The sequence below is a fragment of the Antechinus flavipes genome, chromosome 6 (assembly GCF_016432865.1).
Source record: "Antechinus flavipes isolate AdamAnt ecotype Samford, QLD, Australia chromosome 6, AdamAnt_v2, whole genome shotgun sequence".
Classification (NCBI taxonomy): domain Eukaryota; kingdom Metazoa; phylum Chordata; class Mammalia; order Dasyuromorphia; family Dasyuridae; genus Antechinus; species Antechinus flavipes.
Window position 1 is genome coordinate 215,686,671 of NC_067403.1, and position 22,771 is coordinate 215,709,441.

The 22,771-nt window shown below is 35.7% G+C and overlaps 1 protein-coding gene across 2 annotated transcripts in view; it reads left to right on the plus strand.

Annotated features, from left to right (window-relative positions):
• NAV2 (neuron navigator 2) overlaps positions 1-22,771 on the plus strand; it is a 442,768-nt gene that overhangs the window by 131,984 nt on the left and 288,013 nt on the right. For both annotated transcript variants that reach the window (XM_051965599.1, XM_051965600.1), the window contains exon 4: positions 22,089-22,161. In XM_051965599.1, coding sequence (XP_051821559.1) covers positions 22,089-22,161 — 73 coding nt within the window. The remainder of the gene's footprint in view (positions 1-22,088; positions 22,162-22,771) is intronic.

The window sequence follows — 22,771 nt, forward strand, 5'->3', positions numbered from 1 at the left end:
TGCATATATATTATTATTATGGTTTTTAATATAGGTTTTGACACCTGAGAATTGTGTAAGCCCATGACTACTAATGTGCTGTTGACTTATTCATTTTCTTGAACAACACAATGCATTAACTATCTCCACCTATTCTCTATGGGCCTTAGTCCAAATCTATTCCCTCAGCAATCAAATCTTTTCCTTCATTGTTTCAAGTTGCAAACAACTTTTTCTTTGGATCTCCACAAACATGAAAAAAATACAAGCCATAGTCCTCATTTCCTAGATTGTTCAGATCTTTTTGGGAATAATACAAGTCCTCTACTTTCTTAGCACCATTTTTAATGAGTAGACTCACCAATAAAAGTGAGAGTGAATGATGTCCATTTTTTTTCAATAATTCATGTGGAAATTATCCTTATACAGAAAGGTCAGATTGGGGAAACAGGAATTATAGAAACACATCAACTTGTTGAAAAGTAGAGATGCTGTTTGACAATTAAATTAAATCCTTTAGCTCATTAACATACCTCTTGAATTATATTTTTGTTTCATAATGACCAGCACTACAGTAAAATTTCTCAAGGGGAGGGACAGTTTCGTTGTTGTCATTGTATTTTCACAGCTTGGTGCATAATTGGTGCCTAATAAATATTTGTCAAGCCATATTGAAATTATTTGGACATGCTAATTTATAGAAGAGAAGAAGTATTTCCAATACACTGATTTTTTTTGTTTGATAAAATCTGGGAGTCTTTATTGATGTTCTAAAACAGTATACCTTCTGGCTGAAAAGACAAGAATCCTTCCCAATGCTGGTTGGAGCACCATTCAGTATTTTTTTTGCCAAGTGATCAAAATCTAAATCCCTTATAAGAGCAGCTTTTGCTAGCTGTCAGATTAGTTGAATACATCTTTTCTTTTAACCAAGGTTCTGGGAAAAGCTCTTTCTATCATTACCAAATATTTTTTGCATGGAATGAACATAATGAGTCCTAACCCTAGCTTTCCAGAATTCCCAGGATTCGAGTTTAAGGAACCAACAAGAAGTGCCTCCCATCCCCAACTGTAAGAAGTATGAGACGTGGCTGTGGAAGAAGTCAGATGTAGTACAGTAGGCAAGTTTCTTCACCTGTGCCCTTTGATATCAGGGTGTCATCCATGTGGTTTCAACTAGGGAAGCAGAACAGTATAGTCAAACGAGTATGTGAATCAAGAAACTTTAGGTTAAAATCCTATTTCTGACATTAGTATATGGTCATGAGTAGTCACTTAACGAATCCTCAGTTTTCTCATCTGTAAAATGGAATAGAAAAATACACATAGGTAGAATCTGTTTTGAGTCTTGAATGAGATCATATATACAGAGGTCTTCAAAAAAATTTTAAAGTCTTATATAAATTCATTATTATCACTTTGCAGTCCATTAGTGATTTCTTTTGAATTTACTCCTCAGGACCTGAATGTTTATTTCTACCTAATTCTAAACCCCACCCCTGTAGTCCCACCTGCTTGGTTTTTAAATAAAATCAGTTTATGGGTCAAAACTCAGCTAGCATCCCCATGGCAACAGAGGAGCATCCTTTTGGCTGTCATATGGTATATTCAGTAAATCTCTGTTAGCTTGGAAGCTGACCTGCTGCTTGGAGCTACGCCATAGCAGACCAGCTTAACTCCTCAAAGGGCACTCTGATACACTTAGCTAAACATTGAGTGGAGGAATAGCCAACAGTGCTCAGCCTCTTATTGTTCTTAATTTAAGCAGCTTGGCTTTGTTCCTGATGACAGTAGTTGTTAGGTCTACAAAGCCTTGGAAAATCCCTATTTTGTTTTTCTCTCTGATAGAATAAGTTTAGGGAAAGGGACCCAGTTGTGCCAAAATGTTTGTGGCAGCCCTTTAGTGGCTAGAAACTGGAAATTAAATGGATGCCCATCAATTGGAGAATAGCTGGGTAAATTGTGGTATATGAATGTTATGGAATATTATTGTTCTGTAAAAAACAACCAACAGGATTATTTCAGAGAGGCCTGGAGAGACTTACATGAACTGATACTGAGAGAAATGAGCAGTACCAGGAGATCACTATACATGTCAACAAGATTATACCATGATCAATTCTGATGGAAGTGTCTCTCTTCAACAGTGAGATGATTCAAACCTCTTTCAATTGTTTAGTAATGAAGAGAATCAGCTAAACTCAGAGAGAGAACGATGAGAAATGAGTATGGGCCACAACATAGCATTTCCACTCTTTCTGTTATTGTTTGTTTGAATTTTTTGTTTTCCTTCTCAGGTTTTTTCTTTCTTTCTAGATCCGATTTTTCTTGTGCAGCAAGATAACAGTGTCAATATATATATGATTTAACATATACTTTAACATATCAAACATGTATTGGACTACCTACCACCTAGGGCAGGGGGTAGAGGGAAGGAGGGGAAAAGTTGGAACAGAAGATTTTGCAAGAGTCAATGTTGAAAAATTACCCATGCTTATGTTTTGTAAATCTTTAATAAAAGATTTTTTTTTTGGTAAAGCTTTAATAAAAAAAGACTAAGTTTAGTTGGTGCACTGTGAGGGAGAGTTTAGTTGAATGGTATGGAGGAGTATTATTTTTACTAAATGACTGGCCTGTGGAAGCTCATTTGGTGGTCCACTGGTCACAGTTTGCTTTAGTGAAAGGGTGTAATAGACTGGAATTCTTCCCATAGACCCCATTCTTGAAGGCAGTGTGGGCAGGTCAGGGGTGCCATAGGGCATAGAGTGCTGGGTCAAGAGGCAGAAAAACTCAGCTTCCTCAGTTCAAGTCTGGTCTCAAACAGTTATAACTGTGTGACCCTGGTCAGTCACTTAATCCTGTTTCCTCATCTGTAAGACTTGTAAGAAAACCCAAATGGGGTCACAAAGACTTGTGTGAAACTGAAAACAACTGAACAACAAAATGAGGCAATGACTTTTAAGGCTGCTAGGTGGTGCCATTAATACAGTGAGTATTGGGTTTAGAGTTAGGAAAACCCGGCTTCAAATCTTACCTCATGCACTTATTAGCTGTATGACCCTAAGAAAGTCGTGGAACCTCTCTCTGCTTGCTTCGATTTCAACTGTAACATAGGGATCATAATAACATCCACCTCCAGAAGATTGTTATACGATTAGAATGAGATAAAATGTGCAAAGTGCCTAGCTACCCAGTGCCTGACACTTAATAAATGCTCATTTCTTTGCCCCTTGCCCTTTTCATTTTAATCTCCAAATTTCTAGCACCTGACAGAGGGCCTGATATTTAGAATTGTTTGTTTTTGTTCAGAACTTTTTCAGTCATTTCCAACTCTTCATGAGGCTATTTGGGGTTTTTCTGCCAGAAATACTAGAGAGATTTGCCATTTCCTTCTCCAGAACATTTTACAAATGAGGAAACTGAGGTAAACATGGTTAAATGACCTGCCCAGGGTCATCCAGGTTATAAGTATCTGAGGCCAAATTTGAACTCAGGAAGATGAGGCTTACTGATTCCAGACTTAATGCTTGACCTAGCTGCTCTTCATAGTATGATTGAATTAGATTCAAATAAATAAAAGTTCAGTTTGAAGTATGAGATACTGAATTTTAATCTGGTATCTGCCAATCATTTCCTTGTGTGAACTGATCAGTATACTCATTGTGTCTGGGCTTTTGTTTCTTCATCTGTAAAATTGAGGAATTGGACTAGAGGATCTTTATAGTTATATATATAATTATTTCCATAAAACTGAGAATCATGATCAGACAGATGTGAGACATTGAGATTTAACTAAAATCTTATCTTGCTCTGCTTTCTTTGTGAGAATTTTCACATCTGAGACCCCGGAGACTTGCAATGTGTGTTTGTAGTATAGGAAATGAATAGATAAGCAGTTTCCAAAGCGTGGATGCTCATGACAAAATTACCATTTCTACTTCTAAGCAACATTTCAAGTATCAATGATTGCTTTTCATGTAGCTTCTTAGACATTTAGTTGGGGAAAAAAATTAAAGGAAACATCATGGGACCTGAAGAAATCTCTGGTATTTATTCAATAATCAGTTTTCTAGCCCTTCTCTATTATTTTATGATTAGTATTTTTGACATGGCACATGAATGAAACAGAAACAACTCTGGTGGGTTTCATTTGGCTTGAAGAGAAGAGAGCTTCAGTATCTTTAGGACAGAGATAAAGCTTGAGTTATCCTGTCATTTCCTGGGGAAACTCCTTCTATCAATGAAGATCAGCACCTTATAGGCTTAGTGAGTTTCTTGGATCACTAAAAATGAAGTGATTTGTCCCTGATCACATCATATATGAGTCAGAGTCAGAGCTCATGCCCAGCTCTTGCTGACTTTAAGATAGACTCTATCTATTAAGCCATAGTTTCCTTGAGTATCTTTAGGAAGGAAAAAAAAAATATTCTAGCAGTGACTTGAGTTGACCTATGTGTCACTGACTTGAATAGACATCTCACCTGGTGGAAAGCATCTTTTGGAGATTCCCCTCCAAAGTCCCAGGGACATATGATCTGTACCCGTGGCTTGTCCTGAGGGAATGAGTTACTGCACCCACAGTCGGCCTGAGCCCGTTCATTGACCTACAATCTTCCCAGGAGCATCAGGAATGTGTGGTCAGATGATATTGGAAGTGGCTGAAATACTTGGACAGCTGAAAGGCTTCTTCTACAAGCCACATGCCTATTTTTATATATGCCTGAATACACACACACACACACACACACACACACACTACTGTACTGTGCAGAGAAATACAGAAAATCCAAGAAATCCTTTAAAATTAAGAGCAATTCTGAAGTTTGATAGGCTTATGAAAAACAAGGTAATCTGTGAATGCTTGTATTGCTTCTATTTGCCTAAGCAGGACATTTCTGCTTCCTCAGAGCCTGCTTTTGAACTATATTATACCAAGTAGTGTCTTTATAATAACAATGATAATAACTAGCATCTATATAGAGATTTAAGGTGTGCTCTGAGGAAGCTAAATGAAATCATGAATAGAGTTAAACTTGAAGCCAGGAAGACCTAAACTTCACCCAATTGTGTAACCCTGAGGAAGCTAATTAATGTCCTTCAGTCTCAGTTTCCTTATCTATAAAATGGGAATTATAATAACTACTACGTCTGAGGGTTGTTGTGAGAACAAAATAGACAATATTTGTAAAGTACTTTACAAAACATAAGGTATTATATAAATAATTCTAGATATTATGATGGTGATAATTTTCATTATCATTATCATTTGCTATGCCTCCTAGCTGCATCCCTGAATGCAATTCCCCTGTGGAATTAAAGTAACTGGTATTGTTGCTTGCTGTTCATTGGTCTTTATAAAAAATTTCTCTAAATTCTTCATTATCTTCTTTCATATATTCTTTGAAGGATTCTTGATTTAACCAGAATATACAAATAATTAAATTATTTTTAATAAGCATTTATTAAGCATTTAATATGTGCTCAAGGTATGGATACAAAGACACAATTAAGTCACTTTCTCTTAAACATTGTAATTAGTGTTTGCAGAACATTTCAGTGTTACCAAACTATTTTATTTTTCCAAAGTCCTAATGAAGGAGATGAAAAATATGATGAATTCTTTCTATTTTAGAAATGGAAAATACTCTTCTCCCTCCTCCTGCTCCCCAGAATTTTTGACTTGGCTGTGTCAGCAGTTAACTTTGGGTCATGTGAAATAATAGCTCCTGATTTTTTTTCTTTCAAATTACATACTATGTCATGGGGGTCCATCTTCTTTTCTCCCTTGAGAATAAGATTAAAGAAATGGCACCGAAGGAAAGATTATTGGTGAGGCCGAGAAAAGCGAGCCACACTTGACTTTTATCCATTGCCTTGAAGTTTCGTTATAAAGGGCACCTTAAACTGATTTCCTCAGTAAAAATATTTCATTTTCATTTAAAGATTACGTGATTGCTCCAAGATACATAAATTCATTCATGTATTTCTTCCAAAGAACTATCTTTTTTTTATTTTAAAACCTAAAGGTTTCAACCACCCTTTAAAAAAAAAGAGAAAATCAAGGTTTGGGCAAAATAAAAATTATAGGTAACTCTTTTTTGCCCCTTGAAAGTAAGCAAGGCAATTTGTGTATATTGGGTCATTTAATCTTCATAAAGATCCTGTGATAGAAATGCTGTCATTACCTCCATTTTCCAGGTGAGAAAACTGAGACAAGAGAGAAGTCACAAAGCTAGTTAAGTGTCTGAGACAATATTTAAATGCAGACCTTTCTGATTTTATTCCCTGCCACCTGGTGTTAGGATGTGTCTCTTATGGGTGTCAAGGTTTCATTTCAGGAACAGAAGTGGTCTTGTCCAACTATAGCAATACAAGTATTTGTTACACACATACACATATACATATCTTGATAAATCCATGATTTAATTTGATTGGATATTCCTTCATTGGTCACAGTCCATTCTCAGCTTCTTATCTTGTGTGATTCCTATTTAAATATTTCCCTCACCTTCTCTATAAAGGATCTATCTAACTTTCCAAATGCCTTCCTTTGTTCCCTTAAATATTTTGTGGATAATAGGGCAATATACCTTAGCTGTCTAGCTGTATAGATAACCAAGAATACTAAAGCAATTGCATTTTGCCCGTAGCTCCTCTATCTTTTCCCTGACCTTATTTATAATGCAGCCCCCACTCTATCTTTGACCTTCCTTTCTGCTGAAACAGCAAACATCCAAAATAGTCCTATCTATTAGCATGGAGTTATAAAAAGTAGCTAACTTGAAGGAGAGTTTTTCCTGTTGCTACCCCAGCAACAAGTTCTGTACAATCAAGGGATACTACATCTCCTATTGCTAAACTGCAAGCCCCTTGGCAACAAACCTTGTCCAATCCAGAGGTATCCCATATCCAATTCACCAACTGAAACTTTCCTACATCTTGTTCTTTTAAAGTTTTGATCAAACATGTGGGTTTTCCCTAAGTTTATATATCCTGTATTGCTTTTCTATTTTTTTCTCCCTTAGTAATATATAAACTTTCATGGATTCAGTGATCATCTTTGTGCAAAGGACTACCAAATACATATTATGATTCCTAATCTCTTTCTTAAACGCCAGATCTATTGTATATCTCCACTGGAATGCTCCATAGGCATCTGAAATTTACCATGTCCAAATTGGAACTCAGATCCCATATTACAGCCCCCTTCAAACCCATTCCTTTTCCAGACTTCTCGATGTCTTTTTTTGGATATCATCATCTTTCTAGTCAACCAGATTTGTTACATTGAAATCATACCTGACTTTTCATTTGTTTTCATCCCTCTCCCTATATCCAATCCCTTGCTTTTTCCTAATCTATTTCTCATATTTGTCCCTTTTCCTCCACTCACACAGCCACTCTCCTAATTTAAACTCCCATTCCTCCTTTCCTGGATTAAGGTAATATCCTATTAATTGTTTTCCCTGTTATAGGCTCACCCTATCATCTATCTTCCAAACACTTGCCAAATGACTATTCCTAAAACACAGATGTTGTCTTGCTTTTCCTGAACTCAGAAATATTTGGTCATTTCCTATTGCCCTTAGGATAAAATGCAAAATCCTCAGCCTGGCATTTATCACCATTTACAATGTGACATAGCTTTCTACTTGTTTCACATTACCCCCACTTCATACGTTTTCTGCTCAAGTCAAATTATCCTGCCAGAGTAAAATGTAGTTGTATTTGTGGTTGGTTAATGTGAGAATTATGTGTCTTAGAAAGGAGATGTGAGGGGAGGCAAAATTGGGGCTTTTAACCTTTTACAACAAAAAAGACAATCATATTCTTGCCCAGATAAACTACTTCATCATGGACCTAGGCAGCAGGTCTACCTGAATAAAACTGGTTTCTTGACCCATGGGGTGAGGAAAAACAAAACTTTTTTGGAGTGAATTCAGAAGCTCAGGATGGATACAGAAAAATAAGCTTAGAAAATGAATTATATGGAAAAATATTAGAAAGAGAAATGAGGAAAATAATAGTTGTAGAGGAGAGGAAAAAGGGAAGTAAATTTCAAAATTATTGGACTTTTGAAAAAGAAGAAAATCTAACAATTTTATTTTAAGGATTTGCATTTTAAAACTCCCCAAATTTTGAGTACATGGGGACTAATTACAAATAAAAAATATTCATGGGATGCAAATATGGAAAAACCAAAGATTCATCTCAGCCAGGCTTATCATCACTAACATTCAAAGCTATAATGTCAAAGAAAAATTTTGTGAATATTTTAAAAATCAATTATCAGAAAATGCAATTACAACTCATTCAAATTTTTTCTACTGGAACAAAAAACAAGAAAAGAAACTAAACCATCATTACTCTCCCCCTTATACAGAATAAAAACACAGAACCAGTTCTCAAGAAAGATTTTCCACCATAATTAAGCATTCTTTAAAAATAGACATTTGGTAATCCAAGATAACTTTGAATAGTTCCTAGATAAACGATTCATCTTTAGAACAACATTGAATTTGGAAAACAGCAAATGATAAAAGATTCTTAAATGATTTACAATGAGATAAAGAAAGAAAGAAATTTTGTAACAGATTTATAATCCCCTGAGCTGGGTACTTTGAATAATAAATATTTTACAATCCTGACTAACTATGTTCAGTCAATAAAGGTGGATTTTTGAAATAACAGTAGTTCAGTTTTGGTTAACTACAAAACGATGTCAGAATCAGGAGGATTTTTCTGTTTTTAAGTTCAGGAAAGAATTCAAATTGGAATAATGAAAAAAAGATTTTTAACAAGTTCTTTATGACAAAACACTTTAACAAAGAACAGTAGATGATTTCAAAATTAATACTATATACTTTGATTTCAAGAGAATTAAATTCCTGGATCAAAAAATAAGAAAGTATTAATTGATGGACCAAGATACAACAAAACACATCATGTGCCATATAAAAATATATACATAGATTACGGATAATGGTGTGGATATAATTCATTATATTAATTCTAGCAAAATTCTAACTAAAATCTAGAACTATATCAAAAGAGTAATATCTAACCAAGTTAAATTCATGATAGAAATTATTGAGAGACAGACAAAGAAAATATATTACTCTTAAATGTTATTGACAATAGCCTTTGATAAGAACCCTGAATAATAACCTCATATCCATCTTTGTTATTTATGCAAGAAATACATAGCAGTTGAATTTTTAAATTAAATATTAATTGATTTGCAAAAATAAATAAATACAAATTTTATAATAGTTGGATATTTCAATATGTACTAATGGAGTATAAGTAATCAAATTTTTAAAACTAAACAAAGAAAACGTTATAAATATGGAGAGTACTAAACAAATAGTTTTCTAGAGATTTGGAAAGAACTGAATGAAAAAAGCCAAAAATATACATTTCTTCTTCTTATAATCCATATTTATCAGATCACTGAGAAGCTATAAGTAAATTCAGAAAGGCATATATTTTAAGCACTAATTTTACAGGTCATTACTCCATGAAATTACATGCTTATGAAAATATGATCAAAATATATAGACCTGATTTTTAAAATGATTTTGAATCTAGGTTAAATCGTGTAAACAAATATCAAAATGCTATAAACATAATGGTAAGATAAATATAGTATATTCAAATTTATGGGATACAGTGAAGGAGTATTTAAAGGCAAATATATGTCCCCAAACACATATTTAGAAGAGACAAAGGAAAAGATTAAGGAGAGAAATTTAAAAAGAATGAACTAATGATTAAATTGATCAATTAAGCTATTTATTTTTTAAAGACCAATATAATTTGTAAGCTTTAAAAATAAATTTTATTCAAAAAAAGGAAGAAAAATCAAATTGCTTGGAAGAAAATGAGCTAGAGGGATCACAAAGAATGATAAAGCCTCTCAGAGAGGCATTGGATTTGTCTAACCAGGTTAGAATAAAATAAAACCATCACCTCCTCTCTTGTGAACATAATACTTCTATTGGTGTAACTCTGGATTATCTTATTTATTGGGTTATACACAATGATTTCATATTAATTATGGAATGTTCTAAAACCCTTGGGTTCTTTTGAAATGAATTACTTTTTAACATTTCCTATAACTTTGACATTAAATTTTAACAAAAGTTTTAAGTTTTTTATATATCACAGATTTTATCGTTAGCCTTGTTGCATCATCCAGCCTATCAAGATCCTTCGCCCCTCCACTATAGTTTCACATTGGCAAATTTGATGGACAGCTGTATTTCAGCATTTGCCTTTCTCTCTCTAAGCCAAGAGTTTTCTGAACTATTATCTCATGCACTTCAAAGGCTAAGAGGATCTGATTTAGAAGTCATCTACTCTTAACTCCTTTATTTAACAGATGAAAAACTTTCAAAGTAGTAAAATAACGCCTCAGGTCATAAGACAGAAGTAGAATTTGCATCTCAATCCTATTAGATTGGAAAATTTACTCCAAATTCCTAGACAAAAGCTCATAATTAGCATGGCTTCTTCTGTAATCCAGATGGGAACCTCAGAGCTCACCTAGTTCAACAACTTCATTTTATAGATAAGGAAACAGGGATGCAGATAGTTTAAGGGACTCTCCTAGTATCTCGCAAGTTATAAGAAGCAAAGGCAGGATTTGAAAGAATTCCTCTTGACTGTTGCCCAGTGCTTTTTCATTGTCCTCTTGTTAGCAGAGTAGTATCTTCAAAAAATCATGGGATCATGGAATTTATACTTGGAAAAAGCATTAATGATCATCTGATCAAAACTTCTCATTTCACAGATGAGGAAAGTGAATCCCAGTAAGGCTAATTAGTTTTCTCAAATTCACCTGGGTAGTTAACAGCCAAGTTTGAACCTCACAGTTTATATCTTTGTATTAGATCATAACTATGAATTTTCTGTTCTTTGCTCTTTCTGTCTTCAATTGGTAATAGTGTTGTTTCTTTCTATGTGTAACCCATTCTTCAGTTGTCTCTCCAGAACTTCACAATCCCTAGAGATCCCCACCTCCCCAATTCCCAACTAAATTGTCATAATTGATTATTATTATCATGATGTTTTACCATGTGAATTACAAGAAGTGGATATGTAGACATTTACTCTTACAGATCTCAAGGGATTGCTGAATCTCAAATGATAAGAAAACAATATGCCTCTTGGTCATGCATAAATTTGGACTTATACATTTTTTTCATCTTTGGTCAACTACAGTAATGGCCCCTATAATATGCAATATTACTCTCAGTTGCATCTGTAGAACATGATATTGAAGAAAAGCTCTGTTTTCCATTTTAAGCATTAGCCTGACATTAACAATTTTATTAATTAATATTATAATTTTTTTTTCTTGGAGAGGGAAAGGGGTCCAAAAGGCAAGTAATTTCCCCAAAATGTAATATTCTCAATCAAAAGACAAAACTATAAAGTCAAGATTAAGTGAGGGTTATAAGTTTAGGTAGCAGACTCAGAATATTTTAAGTGGACTTAAAATGTCAGCAGACCTTAGAGAGTAATTTTCTTCAATTCATTTAATCCCTATTTGAGAGAATCTCTAAAGATTCTCCTTGAGATTGGGGACTTTTTTTTGGGTTTCTTTATATCCTATATCACAATGTCTGGCCCATAGTAATTATTTAATAAATACTAATTTACTTGACTTGACCTTTGTGCAGGTAAAAAGGACATTTTAAAGGAAGAGAAACAAATTGTAATTATGTACACTATAGGTAAATATGGGGGGAAATTAGAAAATATCAAAGGAAAGGATAGCCAGAAAGGCTCCAGACAGAAGATGGAATTTGAGCTGAGAATTTGAAGAAGCCAGGCCACCTAGATGGCATAAATAAGGAGAGAGAACATGGTGACAGACAATATCAAGGGGAGATTTGAAGATGGGGAGTTTGAATGAGCAACAGCAAAGAGATTAAATGAGAGAAGGAAAAAGTTGAAAAGGGACCAAGTTGTGAAGAGCTTTAAAAGCCAAACAGAAGATGGTATATTTTATCTGTTGAGTAGACAAGGCCTTCTTCTCCTTGTCTGCTCATCGCTTCAACTCCATCCTCAAGTCAAGTAGAAAAGAATTCTTTTATCCAGCTTCCTCAGAGAATGTAAGCAGAGCTTTCACAGATGGAAAAAAAGGTTTTCATTTGGTGTACTGTTTCCATAGAAGTTTGATTAAGTATCCATGAGTTTTCTCTGTCAGATGGAGCTAGTTCTTTCCATTGAGCATCTTGTATGGGCCACAACTTACAAAAAGAAACAAGTTTCTTATTGTGGAAAAACATCAAGGTTCCCTCCCTATCTCTTCTTCTTAAAAAGCCTGAGTTCAAATTCCATCTCTGACACACACACTGGTGATAAGATTGTGGACAAATCACTTTACTTCCTTGTGTCCTAGACAACTCTGTAAATTTTAAAGAAGGAGCTGATTTGCATTGTTAAAGTGAATTTTTCCCTGGGAGCTCCCTACACTAAAAAAAAAAATCTCAGGTCCCATTTATAAAAATCAATTAATATATTGTTTTTACTCTGGTCTTTGCTATTTCATAAGAAAGTCTTTTCTTATTTCTTCATGTTTGTCACTTCTCTGCCACCCTCTACACCTAATAGATTATAACTTTGAGTGAAAATTGTATTCCCAGTGCCTGGTTCATAGTAAGATTTGTTTAGAATGTCTATTGTAATGTTTAAGGACGTGGGAAATGGTTATTTTATTTTACCTTTGTAGCCCAAGTGTATCCAGTAGACATTTAATTAATAGATGCTTTTTAAATTAAATTTTGCAATAATATTCTATTATATTCATATGCCATGATTTATTCATCCAGGTTTCCATAGTTAGATATTTGGGTTGTTTCAAGTTTTTTTTTTTTTTAATATTATGAGTAAACTCCTAAAATACTTATGTACAGAATCATTTCTTGTATTTTTCTTTTCTTTTCTTTAAAAGTGTTGGAGTGAGTCAGGTCAGTTCTTATTTTAAAAATTTCTCTTTTCTGGGGGAGACTTTTTTTTTAAACAGATGAGGAAACAATCACAAAGAGTTTAAATGAGATGCTCAGGTTGATTAGAACTCAACTTTTCCAGACCCAAATCCCACATTTTATCTGCTTTGCCCACCTAGCTGCCTCATTGTTTCTTCCTTGCCTTCTGAAATAAATAACTCCTCTGGGTTTGATGTATCATTAGGTTTGAGTGCTTAAGCTGTAGTGTAGAGAACTCTTCCTCTCCTTCCTCTCCTCTCTCTCCCTCTTTCTCCTTCTCCCTCTTTTTCTCCCTCCCCTCTCTCTTTCCCTCTCTGACTCTCCGTCTCTCTCTGCCTCTGCTTCTCTCTCTCTCTCTCTCTCTCTCTCTCTCTCTCTCTCTCCCCCTCCCCTCCTCTTCTCTCTCTCCCTCCTCCTCTCCCTCCCTCTCTCCTTCCCTCCTTCTTTACCTTCCTTCCTTCCTCCCTCCCTCTCTTTTTTCGTTTCTTTCCCTCTTCTCTCTCTCTCTTCTCTCTCTCTCTCTCTCTCTTCTCTCTCTCTCTCTCTCTCCCCCTCCCTCCCTCCCTCCCTCCCTTCTTCTCTCTGACTCTCTGTCTCTCTCTCTCTCCCTCCTCCTCCTCTCCCTCCCTCTCTCCTTCCCTCCTTCTTTACCTTCCTTCCTTCCTCCCTCCCTCCCTCCCTCCCTCTCTTTTTTCGTTTCTTTCCCTCTTCTCTCTCTCTGTCTTTCTCCTGTCTTTCTCTCTCCTCCCACATACATATACATATATGAATATATACATATATATATACATACACACATTCACTCACTTCCAACCTTCTCTCCCACTTGTGTCTAGAGAGGGAGAATTAGATATAAATATTTGAAAAAGAATCTCTCAGATGGAATCAAAATAAAATTGTTACTACTGTATTTTAGTTCAGTATTATTTTTTGGTGGGGGGAAGGAATATATCTTCATTATGATTATGATTTCCAGATCTGCTAAATCTAAGATATGTTTCCCCTCCCCAGATATTCTTTCCATTTCAGGAGCAAATACAGAACATGGAAAATAATAGGAAAATATGAGGTCTTCGGCAGATAGAATGGAAAAAGATAGTCATTTAAAGAGTTGAAATAGTCTTGTTTTCAGATCTTTTTTTTTTTTTTAATCTCTTGAGATTTTTTGGGTCCATGTAGATCTGGATGTTAACAGCAACAACATCAAGAAATAAAAAAAATTTAAGTTAAAAACAGAATTCGGAAAGCTAAAATTATAAATATCATAAATGTTTTAGTGTATAAAATTGCCAGTGGTAGAGAGTGAGGGGAGTATAGGCAAGGAAGAACTAAACCCCTCCTATAGTCCTCTGAAGAAATTTTTTCCAGGTCTCTATTTTCTGGATCTTTAAATGTTATACACTGGGGGGAAAAAAGGGTGGGAGCCAGAGAGGACACTCATTTCTAAATCTTGCAGGCTATTGATATCTTCTAATCTAGTAGTCTATTGGTATCTACTGCATAACCAAATAAGACTTCTGCAGTGGTATTCCCTCTGTAAAGCTAGGTTCCACAATGAATAGAGAGTTGGGTGTGGAATTAGGAAGACTGCTATCAGAAAGAGTTCAAATCCTGCCTTAGACTTTTGTTAGCTGTGGTGTTCTGGCCAAGTCACTTAACTTCTGCATTCCTCCATTTCCACATCCCTAAATGGAAATAACGAGCACAAAGTTGTTATGAGGATCACGCAAGGATAACATGAAAAATGTTTTGAAAATCATAAAACATAACCACAAAAATAAATTCTACATAGTATCTAAACTGGCTTTTGCCCATTGAAGTGAGTGATTTAGGGATGAAGAGGGTTCCAAGGGCATCCCAAGTGCCTAAATGTTCAGTGTCTGAAGTTTTATGATTTGAGAGTCGGTCTTTTGGCTCCTGTCTTTTGAAAGTCAAAAACCTGGGGTGTATTAGGGGTGGGAAGGAGGGAGAGTGTGAGACATGTATTAAATATTAACCAAATTTCCAGGAAGTTGTGATTTAGTTATCAGAATAAAGGGCTTTGGAGAGGGAATGAAGGGATGTTGAAGGAATGGAAGAGGACAGAGTAAGAATTGGAAAATGAGGAAAACTTCGTACTTCTTTATTCCAGGACAAGACTACATGACATGACATGATGGGCTTACTATGCTATGTTATGTTTTATATGGTATACCTGTCATGTTTCAAGGGAGTAAGCTACATGTCACCCTGCTCTGGCCTTGGAACCCAACATTACATATACCAAACCAAGCTGACTCTCAGTGCCTCAGCCTCCTGGGGTTTGCATCTGAAATAAACAGACGGCCCTGGCGAGACAGACATTTGGTAGGGCATTTCTCCAAACTCATTTTGCTATTTTTGTTTGGTTTCATGGCGGGGTTTTTATTTTTTGTTTCTTAATTTTTTAAAGAAAGGGTGGAAGCAAACCGACCATGAGAAGTGGGATGGATGTTTTTAGACGCAAAGCCAAAATTCCTAACATTGTCTTGCCACAATATATTTCCTTCTGCTACCACCCAGTCCAATGAGGAATTTATAGCAGATACCCCAGAAATAGGAGGGGAATGGGACTAATGAGCAGTCCCCATCACTAAAAGCCCTCAATCCTGAGTGTTAGGGAAGGGCCTAGCATCATTTCTGTTGATATAGTCAATGAGCATTTATTTGATTTTGAGGTTGTTATGCTCTAATACATGGTCGATTTTTGTGTAGGTTCCATGTATGGCTGAGAGAAAAAAAAAAATTCCTTTCTATCCACATTCAGTTTTCTCCAAAGATCTATCATACCTAACTTATCTAAAATCCTATTTATCTCCTTAACTTTTTTCTTTTTTATTCTGTAGTTTGATTTATTCAGTTTTGATAGAGCAAGGTTGATATTCCCCCACTAGTATAGTTTTGCTTCTATTTCTTCTTGCAGCTATCTTAACTTCTCTAGGAACTTGGATGCTTTACCATGTAGTGCACATATCTTTAGTATTGATATTACTTCATTTTATATGGTACCTTCTTCAGTGAGCATTTATTAAGTTCTTACTATGTGCACTATGATAAGTACTAAGAATGAAAATAAGGGCAGGGGGGAGGGGACAAAAAAATTCTCACCATAGTAACAAATTCTGTTAGAATTAGGAATCTCAGGTACAAAAGATACCCATCATCCATTATCCCATCAAATAGCAAGTGCAGATTGACTCCCAGCAATCAAAAAGTCCCATAAAATGAAATAGTAGGAAGAGTTTTAGATTTGGAAATAGGGGTCCTGGGTTCAGCTCTATCTATATGACCTTGGATAAATCAGTTTCTATATCTGTCGGAGTAAAGAGAGAGATTCCAATGAATAATCTCCAAGACTTATTCTTACTCTCATAATGCTGAGAGATTTCCCCAGCTCACAACACAATAAGTTTCTTGAGAGATAATAGTTGACCTTTCAATAACACTTTAAGATGGGGAGCACATTTTATATACTTTCCACTTTCATACCTTGAAATCACTTCTTTCTTTCTAAGATTACATGTTGTCTCTTCCATGGGACCTTTCCTGATCTCATCTGATAGTGTCCTCTCTACATTATCTTGGGTGGTCTTATATGTGTAAATTACTTTGTAATAACAACTAGCAGTTATGTAGAATTAAAAAATAGAAAAGAATAGAATATAAAAATATATAAAAATCAGTTAATCTTCACAACAACTCTATATATAGTCTAACAGATTTTAAGCTCTTTGTAGACTATGGCAATTTATTTTTATTTTTTCTTGTCTTTTTGTATTGCCAGAGCCTTATGTAGGATCAGGCTTTATCAGCACTTGATAAAGACCTCTTAATTGATTTATTGAGCCACTTATGTATGGAAATATGACATCTATCATTCTTTCCACTTTACAGATGGGGAACCTGAAGCTTAATGAGATTATCAAGTGCTAGAGGCAATATTTTGTGTCCAGAAATTTCCTGTCTGGTGCTCTTCTCCCTTTTATAGCAAGGCCTTTCTGAAAAAGAATGCCAAGGGTGGTAGCCATTTTCCCCTCCCATCTTTTAACACTGGCTCCCTGAAAATTTATAATCTACAAGTGGGGATTCAGGTACCTTGGGTCCCATGAATAGCAATCGTTTGCATTAAAATCCTTTCCATGAGCTTTGCACTCGCTTCACTGGTATTTAGAGAAAAATGCTTCCATGGCAACGGCCACAACAGATGGTGCTGGATCCGTCTCTAAGCTACCAAGGAGATATACAGCAGTGTTTCCCACTTTTGCATGTTTTATAATATCCAGAGGCCTGGGACAATCTTAGACTGACTGACTCATGTTTCAAGGGCAGATCTTTTTATTTTATATTTCTTTCCCCTCAGTATATTGTAAAGAACCTTCCCCATCTTGCCCTTTGTCTGTGACTGATTTCTGATGAAATATGACTATATTAGTTGGAGCCACAGTAGCATTTAATCTTTTTGGATAGAATAAAGCCACAATAAGACTTTTAGAACTTTTGATCTAAGGTCACAAACTCATCCAGAGGGAAAGGTCCTTTTTCTTCTTGGACACCTTCCCAAAATATTTATTTGCTATTTATTTATCTATTGTGTTCCAATTCATGGCAGGCACAGTGAGTAGAGCAATTATAGCTTCTTGAGAACCTACAAACTTTGAAAGAAGTGATGGAGATTACTTTTATTGCCTGTCCATCTCCAGCCTTCCCTATGTATTGATCATGCTCTGAATTCCAGGTACCAACAGTATGACTGCTTAGCCCAATATGGCATCTCTCCCGAGTCTGCCCTCACAGAGATTATCACACATGACAAGACCTTTCCTCTGCCCATAGTTATCGTGCCCTTCCAGCAGCCAGTGAATTTCTTGGAATCCTTTGGAATGTTAGACTTTGCACAAATTTTTAAGCTAATTTTAGAAAGTGGTTTATATTGGCAGCCGAGTGTTAATGAACAACTCTGGTCATATTTACATACTTTGCTAGTTAAGAATATCTTCATTATTTCCTTTTTTCAACTTTTATACTTAGATTGCATCTCACACTATATCTGGATCACATATGACTTATGGCCCCAATAAATAACAACACTTAGGATTTCTTTAAGCTGTAATTAGTACATGATGCTGACCACTTTGGATGTTGTCCTGGCAGATTTGGGGATTGTGCAGTGTTGCCCATAAATTCAAATGCATTGTTTACCTGTACAGTGTTTGGAGGAAAACCTTGAAATGAATTTTAATTTGCAGGGAGACTGGATCAAAGGAGACATTGCCCTCTCTGATCTCATTCCAAATGAAGCTAGGAGTTTTGAATCAACATCTGATCCCTCTCTGTTCCTCAGCCCAGACTTCTTCCTGGGGTATAGATGAAAAGAGAGTGGCTCTCATCAGCTTTGTCAGGGATCATTTTGCATTTAATGGAATGTTATTAAAAAGTGTACTTGAGTTTTGAGGAATGTTTTTGGACACCTTCTGTGAGCAGTGAAGTCACTGTAGGGAAAAGAATCAAGAAAATTAAAAGTGCTATGCATAAATAGCTGTTAAAAAAAAACAACAAAAAAAAAACTTCTCTCCCAAGATTCAATTATTTAATATTTAAATTCAATATTTTTTAATTTGGAGATTTAATATCTTTAAGGACTACAGTGATAGCCCCAGGATATTACTCAGTACATGTCATCTCTAAACCGGGAAAAATAGCAATCAATGTTCTTGTTGCCATATCTTTGTGGTCTGGTTAAACAGTTTAAATAAATCATCAAGGATGAATTGGATCTTGTCACCACTTACCTACACATGTTTCTGATGGAAACCTATAGATAACTCATGAGTGCATCAATTGGCAAAACTGAATTTGCAGAGAATATTTGACTTAGAGAGAAGAAGCCAAACCCTACAAGGAATCATCAAGTAGTTGAAAGAGCATTCATAGGCTGAAAGTCAGAAAAACGGGAGGGGCGGGGAGAGGGGCAGCTAGATGTACAATGGATAGAAGAGCAGGCCTGAAGTTCAAATCTGACCTCTGATGCTTACTAGCTGTGTGACCCTGGACAAGTCACTTAATCCTGTTTGCCTCAGTTTTCTCATCTGTAAAATGAGCTAGAGAAGGAAATATCAAATCACTCCAGTGTCTCTGCCAAAAAAAAAACTCTGAAAGATGTCACGAAGAGTCAGACAATACACAGGTAGTCCATTTTATACAGGATTTAGCTATCCTGGGAATTAGGTACTATTATATCATTTTATAGAATCTGTATTTAAATGATTTGCTCAGAGTAAGTGTTCAAGGCAAGATTCACTGTGCCACCTAGCTTCCATTTCCATTTTCTGGAATGAGAGAAGTATTTGAACTCTTTGAAATGAGGGGACTGTTGAAATCTATCATCCTAATACCAATATTCTTGCAATGTTAAAAGATTAAAAAAAAGTTTTTTTTTTTCATTTAAATTTTTCTTTCTTTCTTCAATCCTTACCCCATCCACTACAAAAAGGAGAGGAAGGGGGCAGGACTTTTGTAACAAATAAGTATGATCAGGTAAACTCTTTGACATATTTACCATGTCCAAAATATATATGCTTCAAAAATAATTAAGATGTTTGCCTCATGCTTTATATTTAGTTCATCTTTCTGTCAGAAAGTGAATAATCTTCATTAATTGTTCATTTGGAATCATGGCTGGTCAGAATCTTGATCAGAATCATCAAATCTTTATTCTAACAATGAATGGTTTTAACAGTATTGTATAACAAAATATTCTTTTAGTTCTGCTCATTTCACGCTGTATCACTTCATCTGTCTTCACACATTTCTCTGAAACTTAGTTTGAGAGGAGCATTTAAGATCCACAGAGTTCAGGACCCAGAAGTAAGAAACCAATATTCAAGATCATCCTTTATTGTTTATTTGTCTTTAGAGGTCGGTATGGAGTTGAAACAAGGCAGAAATTTTGGCTGTTGTCTAGATTTAATTTCATTTAGTTCCCCCACACACACCTTTTTGTCTGAAAGATTACTCCAGGACGCCTTCCAGAGCTTTTTCTTGTCATCCTTTATTACTGCTTCTCTTCCTTACCATGTAGGGGGAGGTGGGAAGAATAGTTGTAAGAAACTGAAGCAAGCATTTCATCATTTCAGTAATGAGAAGGTAGACATGGGGAGAAGGATGATAGATTTACAAAAATGAGGGAAAGCATTAGGATAATTTTCTTTCTGATAGATAAGACTAACACTGTTGTATTTCGCTAAATTTTGCCCCTTCTCAAAAAGGCAAGGTTCCCAGGATGAGAGTTCATTTAAGGTGAGTCAGAGATAGAAGCAGTTATAATTGCTCACACTCTCATTAGTATCATATACTAAGCATATGGCCATGGAGCAGTGCCATGATTGCAGCCTTTTAAAATGAGTTTAAGGATTTAGTGAGTTTTCTACTCAATTGATGGATGAAGGTGAACCTGTGACTTTATTGATATAAGAAATTCCTAGATAAGGCGGCTCACTGTTCTGACACAGATCAGCACCTCCTCTGCAAGTTATTATATTGGAAAGATAGCTGCCCAAGGCACTGAGGGAGAAAGTGAGTTCCCAGGGTCGTGCAGCCAGGAGGTGTCAGAGATAATCCCTGAACTTGGGGCTCCCCACATGTGTCAGGCCAGCTCAATGCTTAAAGCTCTGAGCATTGCACCCCTGTTGCCTTTCAACTGAAAACATTTTCAATTGTTTTCTTACTATCAAAGTAGAAGAAACTACTTACAGATTGCCAAGCATAAAAGGAATATACTTCTTATTCCTTTTATGTTAAAATATCTTATAGAGTCCTTATATCTAAAGGACTTATAAACAAGGGTAGAAATGTGGAAAACTGACTGCTTGCAACAGAGAAGGACAATTAATAAATTGCATCAGGGAGTTACTTACCCTTCTGTTGTAAATAGTAGTTTAAATGAAACCCTATGAATTGATTGCTGGTCTCAGTTCAGGAAAACCATGACTGAGTCTGGGTGTGAATAGCAAAACATTCTATTACAGGCTGCTAAACACGTTCATTTACTCATGACTCCCAATGGCTTTACTCAATAACTCATATTTGCATAGTTTATAGAGAGCCTTAACATACATTGATTGAAAAATATTCTAAATGGCTTTGTGAAATACATACTGTAGGTATTATCTCCATTTAAAGATAAAGAAACTGAGAATACTAAGACATTTACCCACGAACTTAGAGCTAGAGAGTGGTCAAGCCTGGGCTTGAACCCTGTCCCTTTCTACTACATCACTGTGCCTTACCTCTAAGTAGAACATCTTGCTTTATAATCATCAGAATCACAATAGGTCTTAACAATTGAAGCATAAACAAGACCTTTATTCATAAATGTGCTAATTATTCTTCCCTGCTGCTGTCCATTAGCATGTGTTTGAGCTTTAGGGGTGACATCAGCACTCCTAGGATTTGAGAGCATCTGAGAGGCCTCCTGCCCCATTGCTAGTGGGTCCCTGCTTGACAGGGAGAGGGAACATAAAGACAGATGGGGATGAGAAATTGTAGCCCTCCCCAGTCAGCTGCAATGCCTGCTATTCTGGGAATTTTGTGAGTAAACATTGCCTAGATACCAGCTGGAACCTCCAGTTACCATTTTTACATTTCACCGCCTGTCTCAGTGACTGGAAATTTCTGCCAATGCGGGCTAGTGGACTAATCTTTCCTCACCTCCAACTTATCTGGCAACCTAGCACATTTTCAGGACCACGCTGGAGACAATGATCAAGGCAAGAATGCCAGTTCCACATTGGTTATTCTTGGCAGCCTGGGGAGTTGCAGGGCTGCTACTCTGGGAGCCCATGGCTGATTGGGTAACCTTCTCCTGTGCTAGGATAAAGAAGAGTCACTTACCTTCATCTAGGGTTTATTTATTTAATATTGGTACACTTTCCTTGTTAAGAATCCAAGCTAATAAGTAAATAGGTTAATTTAATTTTGTTTTTAAAAATAAGAATTCAAATTGGTGCTTAAAGGACTCTTTCTGTTACATGACATAATGTAATGTAAAAAAATATTTATTGAATGTCTGTTCTCTGTTGTTTTTTCCCTCCCTAGATTGAAAACATAGATGCCTGCCTGAATTTCCTGGCAGCTAAGGGAATAAACATACAGGGTCTGTCTGCAGAAGGTGAGTCAGAGCTGTCATTATTAAAAATCCATTTTATTGATTGGCAATCTATCCCACTCTAACTTCTGTTGAAAATGATTGTGATAGAATTAATACTGGGTATATTCATGGATTGTACTGATTTTCCTTCAGTAAAAAGGATGGCAGGATGTGAAAATATCTACCTCAATTTTGAGTTAATTTTTTTTTTTTAAACAACCCATCATTCTTTTAAACAAAAATCACTATGAGAATGAAAGCATCACCAACCGTCCCAGGAAACTTGCAGATTCCTGGCAAAACAGGCTGAGCAGGAAGTAGTGAGCTTATTTGGAAGATCATGAAATCATAGATTTAGAGTTGACATTCCGGCATGGTGCAACTTTGTGTTTTTGTTCAACTGTTTATACTCTGTTCACCTGTTGTTTACATCTTCTGTTAATTATGAGATTAGGCACCTACTACAGAATAAATTCAAAACCTTACAACTCCCAAGGGAAAGAAAGAAATGACCCTTTCTATATTCATTCCTTTCTACTAGAAAAATAAGTAGTTTTACTTGGCCTTTTGAAAATGGTGCATGTTATCTTAATGAGATGCAACATTAAAAAAAAAAAAAAGAAGTCTTGAT